Source organism: Tupaia chinensis, unplaced genomic scaffold (assembly GCF_000334495.1).
Source record: "Tupaia chinensis unplaced genomic scaffold, TupChi_1.0 Scaffold000216_1, whole genome shotgun sequence".
NCBI classification, from domain to species: domain Eukaryota; kingdom Metazoa; phylum Chordata; class Mammalia; order Scandentia; family Tupaiidae; genus Tupaia; species Tupaia belangeri.
The window spans coordinates 1,397,762-1,409,089 of NW_006159691.1; the positions used below are offsets into that span (position 1 = coordinate 1,397,762).

The window sequence follows — 11,328 nt, forward strand, 5'->3', positions numbered from 1 at the left end:
GTGGAAATGACTAGGGGCATTCCAATAGACACATCTGATGGACTTCAAGAAACACTTGACCCCAATTAGTAAAGTCCAACCCCTGCTCTGCATCTGAAAGGTTCTTTAGCCTACTCTGGGTGTGGTGGTGCACTCCTTATGGAGAAGTTCTTTAGCTCCTTCCCCACACCTGACAGTTCTCTGCATTAGAAAAGATGAGATTTTCTCTTGATGGGATTATCACCAACGGATGCAACTGGCCTGGTATGACTAAGCCCTCATAGGTTTGTTAATTGCTTCTTATTGTCTGTAATCTGGCAACCAATCTATGAAGTGTCATGAAACATACATGTGTAATGTCTCCTTGAACTATAAATAAAGATGTCCAGTTCGTCTGGGTGGCACAAGTTGCTTGGGCTACCTAGGCTCAGGCTGCCTGTGTCCATTTCTACTCTATGTCTTTGTTTCATTCTTTCCAATTCCCTGGTCCTGGCAAGATGGAGGGCTTTCTCTTTCTTGTCCTCTTTCTCTTCCTCACCAGCAGCCCCCTGATCATGATTCAGCCAGACCCAAGCCCTGGGCAGATGCCAACAACTGGCCTCTGTGCCCACCACAAGACCCAGGCCCTTAGTTACAGCATAGGCCAAGCAAAGCCCTCATGGGATCCATTACGTGAGCCGCCCATACCCACGTCCGTCCACCATGGCCATCTCTGAGCTAGCTGTACACCCCAACCCCTCTATTGCCCTGGCCATGCTAGGCCCACCCCTGCTCTTCCTCCCGAGTGCCCAAGGCCATCTGCCCAAGGCCATCTACAGTGCCACCACTCTCCTTGACAACTGGTTTGAACATCCTGCATTTGCAATCTCCCCCATGGGCCCCTTCCACCTGTCACCTCCATCCTTGCATTGCACGGACCGCCTTTGCTTGCCTGCCTGAGGCAGTGCCCTCCTGTCCTCCTGTAGCACCACCCTTTTAGCCCCAGGTTGCTCCATTTTTCTCTTTCTTGCCAGAGGACAGGCACATGTGTTCACAGAGAAAGAGAGATAGCACTCGGGTGAGGCGTGGTCATACCGCAATCCCTTTCCCTCCCTATCTCCATCGTGTCAGGAGTTTGGACACGTGTGCCTGGTGTGCTTCCTAAGTCACCTGGGCTGGAACTCAAACCAAGGTAGGCTTCATGGGATCCAACATCCCTGACCACCAGGCCAAGGGGCCATGACTCTATTTTCCTTTTCTTTTTTAAATTAATTTATTTCTTCCACGAGAAATAGGCACCAGCCAAAAAGGTCTTCATGCCACCATTCATTCTTGGCCTCAGCCAGCTAGGATCATGGCATGGATACTTTCAGAAGGCAAACCCAGGGCCTTCCCCTCTGGCCTCAGCGTCAGTATAGATACCGCAGCCACTGCTGACCAGCCCCAAATCTCTTATCCAGCCCACACACAGCACAGTAGCTCCTCTAAAGTCCAGCTATGTTCAGATTTCCTCCCTGCTTTAAAAATCTGTCATTATAGCTGATCCTGTGGCCTATTGGTTAAGGGAGCCAGATCCCACATGGCCAACAGCGTGGTTTGAATCCTAGCATGTGACTTGAAAAACACAGCAGGTGCATGTGTCCCCCCAATCCTGACAGGGTAGAGAAATGGGGAAGAGACTGCAGCTTGACCGTTCCCTCTCCTCCCCCTCTTGTCCCTGGCGAGTGCACAGACTCTCTGGCAATAACAAAAACCCTGGCGTGAGCCCAGCCATTGTGGCCCAGGTACAAGGGGCATCCTTGTGCCATGGGAACTACAGAGAGGTCAAGTTCAGATTTGGGGTTGACATGAACACACTAGGCATGCCTATGACCCTGGCTGGCTCATGTATGAAGGCCCTGTTGGGAGTCAGTTTCTCACTCACAGAAGATATAAACTTTGGAAATAAAAATGAGACCTGCCATGGCTTCCCAGTGCCAGCAGTACAATCCTGCCAACTTCCAAGGCCCCCCGACAAGCCCAAATCCAGCTTTTCATCTGCATCAACAGCTTTTCCCCTTCAAGGACCTTTCCCGCTGACCCAGTTACATTTCTGCACTCGCTCTGCTCCACCAACAATCCATTTCCTGGTCTGATCTACGCACCTTTTTGCACACTGCCTTTCCTTACCGATTTCCAAACCCTCATCCTCAGCTCAAAGGACACTCTCCGTGAAACCTTCCCTAACCTCTTAGACCAGGAGTGATTCTCAGTACCTGACATTCACTCATCCGACAGACAACTCCTGGGTGCTTCCCCTGTCCTAGACGCCACACTGAGACAGCATAGATAGGGAGCACAGGGACATGGATTGTGCCCTTGCCAAGCCCTGCCAGGGCTGAAGGTGACCACAGCACATTCCACAGGCCTGTGCACCTGTGGGCATGGACAGTGGCTTATCTTGAAGGTAGAAAATAGCTCTGGTCTTGTTTACACTTCTAGCTCACAAGACCCAAACTGAGTCCCTGGTCTACACTATGATGAAGAGGACACACATTTCTAGGGACCAGCAGTTAGCGTAATGGCTATGTCACTGGACTCACATGTAGTAGACCACGGTTCGAGTCCCGGACCCAGTGGCCTAAACTCACGCCGGGCACGTGTGCGTGCATGCCCAAGATCCAGAGAGGAGAATGGAGGAGAAGGGATTGCGGCGTGGCCATCCCCCCAGGGGATGATTTCTCGCTTTCTATCTCTATGTCTCTCTCTGTCTTCCTGGCAAGCGCACATGCCCTATAGCAAAAACCTCTCCAAAAAAAGGAAAAAAAAAAAAAAAAAAGAGGACACACATTTCTTGTGTCCAAAGAAATGTCTTTAATGATTAAAGAGAGTTTTATGAGCCAGCCGGCGGCATGATGGTGAAGACGCTGGATCCCCCACGGCTGACGCTATGTTTCGAGTCTCAGACCTGGCAGCCTGAAAAACCCACCAATCATGAGTGTGTGCCCAAAATCCCAAGAAGAAATGAAGGAAAAGGGCATGGTTATCCCCTCTAGGGGATGATCTCTCACTTTCTCCCTATGTCTCTTTCCAGTGAGCTCATGCAGCCTATGGGAAAAATCAAAAAATAAAGTGTTACAACTCAGCCGGTTTTTAAAAATCAAAAACATGTCAAGGAAATCGAGGTACAATTAAAAGATAAGGCCAGTAGGAGTCTAAAATAGTAAAACCAATTTAGAAAGAGGCTGGGCAGTTTCTATGAAATTAACCACACACACCCACCCTACAACCACCCCCAAGTATCTTCCCAAGAAAAAAGAAAAATATATATCCACAAAAGACTTATAGCCAGGCAACCCACAATAGTCAAGCACTGCAAAGGCCCCGCTGCATGGTGGAATACCGACACGACAGAATACTAGCCAGCAAGAACAAGACAACGGCCCAGTTACTAAACAGCTCACCGTCGTGCTACGCAAAAGCCGGATACAAGGTACAATCGCAACCAGATGATTAGTTACTGGAAACTCAAGAGCAGGCAAAATGAATCAAACTAAGACTTCTGAATTGCCATGCCCTGGAGCTGGGGAAGCTGGACACAAAAGGCCACAAGCAAGTGTCTTAGGATGATCAAGGTGGTGCATACATGGGTCTATGCACTTCCCCAAACTGATAAAACCATTCATTTTACAAAGGTGAATTTGGTGGGGCTGGCAGGTGGCAGGGTGGTTAAGGTGGCTGGACTCCCACATGGTCAACTACGGTTCGAGTCCTGGACCTAGCAGCTTGCTTTCTTACTTGTCCCCTTTCTGTCTCTTGCCAACAAACAAAAAAATCATTAGTAAATCTGAATACATTTATTTTTATTCATAAATAATGTGACATACGGTTAAGGAGCTAGACATACATGGGCCTACTGCAGTTGGAGTCCCAGACTAGGTAGCTTACTTTCTCTCTTGCCCTTGCCCTCTCTCTGGTGAACTAAAATAATAATAATAACAAATAAAATTGAGGGGACCAGCAGGTACCATGGGGTTAAGGTGCTCCCACACGGCTGACTGCGGTTTGAGTCCCGGACCTGGTGGCTCACTTTCTCTCTGGTCGAATTAAAATAAATGAATGAATACATAAAATTAAATAATTTAAAATAAACAAATAAAATTGAATAAATAATCAGGGCCAGCAGATGGCATAGCAGTTACATGGCTAGACTCCCAAATGGCTGACCACAGTTCTAGTCCCAGCCCTGATAGCTTGACAATCACACTGGATGCAGGTGTGTGCACGCCCAAGATCCCAAGAGAACAGAGAAGGAATAGCCCGCCGGGGGGGGGGGGGGGGGGTGTGATTTCTCACTTTTCCTCTCATTGTCTCTGTCTCTCTTTCTCTCCGGTGAGCACAAATGCCCTCAGGCAAGAATCTTAAAAGAAAAAAGATAACCAGCAGGTGGCATGGTTGGTTAAATCATTGGACACTCCCACGTGGTTGACCACAGACAGTTCAGATTCTGGACCTGGTGGCTTGCTTTCTCGCTCTCTCTGGTTAAATTAAAATAAACAAATAAGTAAAATTAAAATAATTTTTTCAAGAATATTTTTAATTTATTTTTATTCATCCATTTTATTTTGACCAGAGATGGACTGAGAAAGAAAGTAAGAAAGCAAGCTGCCAGGTCTGAGATTCAAACCATGGTGAGCCATGTGGGAGTCCAGCGCCCTTAACTACCATGCCTCCTGCTGGCCCCCAAAACAAATTATTTAAAAAAGAAATTTAAAAATATATTAAAATAAAATAAAAAGATGTACAGGACCACATAGATGCAGCAGTAACTCCAGGCAATGCCACATGGGAGGGTTCTGGGTTTGTGTCCAGAGATCTCCCTGAGTACCCCACCCTCATCCACTCAGACCCAGGATTGCCTGAAGCTGGTGGATAGGGTTTAGGCCTGTTTTGAGTGCTGTCTCTCCATCCCTCCCTGTTTTCTTGTTCAGAGAAATTAATTACTTAATGAAAGATGTAGCTGGTGAAAATTCAGAGCTTAATATCACAAGATGCAATACAATTAATTTTTAATTAATTAATTTAATTCCATTTATGATTAGTTCTTAATTTGACCAGAGAGAGACAGAGAAAGCAGTGAGAAAGCAGGCTGCCAGGTCTGGGACTCAAACCACAGACCCCCCCAAAAAAAAAAAAAAAAAAAAAAAAAAAAGAGGACACACATTTCTTGTGTCCAAAGAAATGTCTTTAATGATTAAAGAGAGTTTTATGAGCCAGCCGGCGGCATGATGGTGAAGACGCTGGATCCCCCACGGCTGACGCTATGTTTCGAGTCTCAGACCTGGCAGCCTGAAAAACCCACCAATCATGAGTGTGTGCCCAAAATCCCAAGAAGAAATGAAGGAAAAGGGCATGGTTATCCCCTCTAGGGGATGATCTCTCACTTTCTCCCTATGTCTCTTTCCAGTGAGCTCATGCAGCCTATGGGAAAAATCAAAAAATAAAGTGTTACAACTCAGCCGGTTTTTAAAAATCAAAAACATGTCAAGGAAATCGAGGTACAATTAAAAGATAAGGCCAGTAGGAGTCTAAAATAGTAAAACCAATTTAGAAAGAGGCTGGGCAGTTTCTATGAAATTAACCACACACACCCACCCTACAACCACCCCCAAGTACCTTCCCAAGAAAAAAGAAAAATATATATCCACAAAAGACTTATAGCCAGGCAACCCACAATAGTCAAGCACTGCAAAGGCCCCGCTGCATGGTGGAATACCGACACGACAGAATACTAGCCAGCAAGAACAAGACAACGGCCCAGTTACTAAACAGCTCACCGTCGTGCTACGCAAAAGCCGGATACAAGGTACAATCGCAACCAGATGATTAGTTACTGGAAACTCAAGAGCAGGCAAAATGAATCAAACTAAGACTTCTGAATTGCCATGCCCTGGAGCTGGGGAAGCTGGACACAAAAGGCCACAAGCAAGTGTCTTAGGATGATCAAGGTGGTGCATACATGGGTCTATGCACTTCCCCAAACTGATAAAACCATTCATTTTACAAAGGTGAATTTGGTGGGGCTGGCAGGTGGCAGGGTGGTTAAGGTGGCTGGACTCCCACATGGTCAACTACGGTTCGAGTCCTGGACCTAGCAGCTTGCTTTCTTACTTGTCCCCTTTCTGTCTCTTGCCAACAAACAAAAAAATCATTAGTAAATCTGAATACATTTATTTTTATTCATAAATAATGTGACATACGGTTAAGGAGCTAGACATACATGGGCCTACTGCAGTTGGAGTCCCAGACTAGGTAGCTTACTTTCTCTCTTGCCCTTGCCCTCTCTCTGGTGAACTAAAATAATAATAATAACAAATAAAATTGAGGGGACCAGCAGGTACCATGGGGTTAAGGTGCTCCCACACGGCTGACTGCGGTTTGAGTCCCGGACCTGGTGGCTCACTTTCTCTCTGGTCGAATTAAAATAAATGAATGAATACATAAAATTAAATAATTTAAAATAAACAAATAAAATTGAATAAATAATCAGGGCCAGCAGATGGCATAGCAGTTACATGGCTAGACTCCCAAATGGCTGACCACAGTTCTAGTCCCAGCCCTGATAGCTTGACAATCACACTGGATGCAGGTGTGTGCACGCCCAAGATCCCAAGAGAACAGAGAAGGAATTGCAGCATAGCCAACCCCCGGGGGGGGGGGGGGGTGTGATTTCTCACTTTTCCTCTCATTGTCTCTGTCTCTCTTTCTCTCCGGTGAGCACAAATGCCCTCAGGCAAGAATCTTAAAAGAAAAAAGATAACCAGCAGGTGGCATGGTTGGTTAAATCATTGGACACTCCCACGTGGTTGACCACAGACAGTTCAGATTCTGGACCTGGTGGCTTGCTTTCTCGCTCTCTCTGGTTAAATTAAAATAAACAAATAAGTAAAATTAAAATAATTTTTTCAAGAATATTTTTAATTTATTTTTATTCATCCATTTTATTTTGACCAGAGATGGACTGAGAAAGAAAGTAAGAAAGCAAGCTGCCAGGTCTGAGATTCAAACCATGGTGAGCCATGTGGGAGTCCAGCGCCCTTAACTACCATGCCTCCTGCTGGCCCCCAAAACAAATTATTTAAAAAAGAAATTTAAAAATATATTAAAATAAAATAAAAAGATGTACAGGACCACATAGATGCAGCAGTAACTCCAGGCAATGCCACATGGGAGGGTTCTGGGTTTGTGTCCAGAGATCTCCCTGAGTACCCCACCCTCATCCACTCAGACCCAGGATTGCCTGAAGCTGGTGGATAGGGTTTAGGCCTGTTTTGAGTGCTGTCTCTCCATCCCTCCCTGTTTTCTTGTTCAGAGAAATTAATTACTTAATGAAAGATGTAGCTGGTGAAAATTCAGAGCTTAATATCACAAGATGCAATACAATTAATTTTTAATTAATTAATTTAATTCCATTTATGATTAGTTCTTAATTTGACCAGAGAGAGACAGAGAAAGCAGTGAGAAAGCAGGCTGCCAGGTCTGGGACTCAAACCACAGCCGGCCATGTGGGAGTTCAGTGCCTTTAACCACTATGCCACCTGCCTGCCCCACAATTTATTTTTTTAAATTGGGTGTTGGGAGCATATAATCAATTGCCCAAGAGACAGAGAGGGAGGGAAAGTGAGAAAGCATCCCCTAGGGCCAATGGCCACATCACAATCTTCTCCATTCTCCTCTTGAGGTTCTGGGCACACACACACCTGACGTGTTCTTCAAGCCACTGAGTATATAATACTTGAACTGCAGTCAGCCACATGGGATCCAGCTGCCTTCACCACACCACAGCCCAGCCCCAATACAATTAAGTTCTTTAAAGGAAAAAAGGGCTGCAGATTTGGCAGAACCCTCAGCAGTCAGAGGGCAAGAAGCACAATCAACATCCATGACAGCAGTTGCCGGTCCTGAGGTCTGAGACCCCTGCACTGAGTGCCCAGAGCGGGGGTCCCAACAATGATCAGAGCAGAATCATCAGGGAGGATCCATCATTTCTTTCCCTGGATGCTCTTCCTCCCATCTATGATGACACCACATACACACCTGGGATCAGTTCCCCTGCCAGCTCCCCAGTTGCCACCACCCCTTTCCTCCGCAATCCCAGAGTCACTGCGTCACGCACCTCCTCATGGGTCCATTTGACCTTGCATTTGCTGTCCCTCTGCTCCGGCACGTCTGAATCTGTGTCCTGATAGTGCAGCTCATCCAGGTCCTCGCTGTGGGGAAAGCAGAAAGCAGGCTAAAGGTCAAGGACAGTTTCTCTACACTCCCATGACAGATGGACAGTGCACAGGCAGTGGCCAGCCAACTTGAGGGAAAGGCTTGGGGAAGGCCAGGCTTTTATAAAACCTTTTCTGCTTTTGAAAACATAGGTACTTCCAAGCTTGCTTATTTATTTAGTTAATTTGACCAGAGAGAGGGAGAGAGAAGCTGCCAGGTCCGAGACTCAAATCACGGTCATCCATGTGGGAGTCCAGCACCCTTAACCAACATGCCACCTGCCGGTCGCCCAACCTCCTTTTAAAAAAATTTTAATGAGTGCTGGCTCCATAGTCTAGTGGTTAAAGGAGAGTGGATCCCACCTGGCTGACTTCATGATGGGCATCCTGTACCTACTGGCTTGGGAGACACACTGGGGGTGTGTGCATGGGTGCCCCAAATCCCGAGGATGGAGAAGGGACTACAGCATGACCATGTCCCACAGGGGATGCTTTCTCCACCTCCCTCTCCTGCACCGTCCGATACAAAATATTTTTAAACTGTTAGTAATGGAGCCAGCAGGTAGCGGTGGTTAAGGTGCTTATTTCTCACATGGCTGATTATGATTTGAGTCTGGGACTCAATAGCTTAAAAATCACCCCAGGCATGTGTGCCTGCTTGCCCCAAATCCCAAAAGAATGGAGAAGGGACTGCAGCATGGCCATGGGAGGGTGATTTCTTGCTTTCTGTCTGTTTCTCAAGCGCACCCTAGAGCATTTCTGCTTTTGAAAACATAGGTACTTCCAAGCTTGCTTATTTATTTAGTTAATTTGACCAGAGAGAGGGAGAGAGAAGCTGCCAGGTCCGAGACTCAAATCACGGTCATCCATGTGGGAGTCCAGCACCCTTAACCAACATGCCACCTGCCGGTCGCCCAACCTCCTTTTAAAAAAATTTTAATGAGTGCTGGCTCCATAGTCTAGTGGTTAAAGGAGAGTGGATCCCACCTGGCTGACTTCATGATGGGCATCCTGTACCTACTGGCTTGGGAGACACACTGGGGGTGTGTGCATGGGTGCCCCAAATCCCGAGGATGGAGAAGGGACTACAGCATGACCATGTCCCACAGGGGATGCTTTCTCCACCTCCCTCTCCTGCACCGTCCGATACAAAATATTTTTAAACTGTTAGTAATGGAGCCAGCAGGTAGCGGTGGTTAAGGTGCTTATTTCTCACATGGCTGATTATGATTTGAGTCTGGGACTCAATAGCTTAAAAATCACCCCAGGCATGTGTGCCTGCTTGCCCCAAATCCCAAAAGAATGGAGAAGGGACTGCAGCATGGCCATGGGAGGGTGATTTCTTGCTTTCTGTCTGTTTCTCAAGCGCACCCTAGAGCAAAAAAAAAACACTTTAAATGCACAAACCTGCACATAAGACATGGTCATTGAATGTAGAAGCATGAAAGATTGGGCTGGTGTCTAAACATAACAATTTATTAGTCACAGGAGATGAAATTCAGCCCTGTCATTCCTGACCCAATTCGTGGGTCTTCCACCACCACAAAGTAGGAGGAAAAAATCTACAGGACACCAATAATAGAATGCAGCTGGCTGATTTCAGAATCTGACATCAACTGCCCCCAGACTCCACGCTGACAAAAACCACCTTTGCTTCTCCAGCACCCAGCACAGGCCGGGCTTGCAACAGCTCAGCCAATCCCTTAGGGATGAAAGGGTGTCGTGTGTACACAATAGTGCTCTGACACTGTTTGATGGGACAGCATCTCAGACAGTGCGGAGAATTCTGAGATACAATCTACCACCTACACCTGCTGGGCGTCCACGCCCCACACATTCTCACTACCCCACTCCACAGATCGGGAAATTGAGGCTCCGGGGCTGTGCCAAATGCCAGGCTCTGACCTGCCTTAACCTCCTACCTTCAAGTCCTCACTCTGAAATCCCAGCTGGAAAAGCAGGGCCCAGTGAAGTTTTCCCTCTTGCCCCTCCACGTGCTGGGCTCTGCTCCCAGGCCAGAGTGAGTCAGCGGCTAAGCAGGACCCAGGACACCAGGAAGAGAGTTACAGCAAAGGGTCAAGAAGGCTGGGAGGATGCTAGGGTGCAAAAAAACTGTCTCTCACATGGGAGGGACTCAGCCCCAGGGGAGAGGTGGCAGAGCACCTGGGATGGTCTAGGACTAACATTTCCAGAACCAAACACCAGGACAGGCTGATCAGAAAGTTCTTCCTAAGCGCTGGAGCTGCCCTGGGAAACTGAGGCCCAAGGAGGACCAGTACCAGTGCTAGCTAGGCGCGCTGCCCACTGCTACCCAGCCCAGAGAACTCTGGGGAAAGCTGGTAATGCGGGCTCTCAGTTCTGTGTCCTCAGCTTGAGATGGAAGTCACCATCTGAGGAGGGGTCGAACGTTATCTGGGTGGCAGGGACCTAGGGAGAGAACAGGGAGAGCCCAGAGCTGTCTCCTCCACCCCGGGGAGCCCCAGCTCAGGTCCCGGAATGCACAGGCCGGGTTCCAGGCTGGACTCGACCACGAATCCCCCGGGGGTGTAAGTAAAATGGAGGCAGTTCCTGCCTTTGCCCCAGGGGCCACTGGCTGGGCGGTCTCGATACTCATCAGTTCTCTTGCCCTCACCTGCAACCCCAGCTGCCCCAAACTCCTAGGGAGGAACAACAGAAGTCTCGCTCCGGAGCCAAACGCAGCCCGGGGGCGGTGCAGGTTGGGGAGACAAAAGAGCCCCCTCCCCAGCACCCTTCCCGGACCAAGCGGGAAGGGTGGCGGCTTGGCGCTTCCCGGAATATCGAGAAATGCCCACCGTCAAACGCGAGCCAAAACCAGGCCCGGACGACAAGTGCCTCCCGGCCTGCGGCCTCTCACGCGCTGTGCGGTGAGAACACCCTCGGTCTCCAGGGTCACCCCCTTCCCCAGTAAAGGCCCTTCCAGCTGACACCCGCCGTCTCACCCCCACCCGCGATTAGGCGGGAGACAAAATGACATCATGCAGGGCTTGGCCCGGGTCCCAGGAGACCTGCCCGCCCCGGCTCCGGGGCCCAGCAGGTCCAGAGAGCCCAATGAAGTGCCCCCAACCTCCCGGCTTTGCGTGCGCCCCCGCCTTGGACC

The 11,328-nt window shown here is 48.4% G+C and overlaps 1 protein-coding gene across 1 annotated transcript in view; it reads right to left on the bottom strand.

Annotated features, from left to right (window-relative positions):
- MYBL2 (MYB proto-oncogene like 2) overlaps positions 1 to 8,596 on the bottom strand; it is a 38,998-nt gene extending 30,402 nt beyond the window's left edge. Inside the window, exons 1-2 of the mRNA XM_027771464.1 lie at positions 8,574 to 8,596; positions 8,114 to 8,207 (exon numbers count right to left, since the gene is read on the bottom strand). Of these exons, the coding sequence (XP_027627265.1) occupies positions 8,114 to 8,207; positions 8,574 to 8,596 (117 nt within the window). The remainder of the gene's footprint in view (positions 1 to 8,113; positions 8,208 to 8,573) is intronic.
- Between the last annotated feature and the right edge of the window lie 2,732 nt (positions 8,597 to 11,328).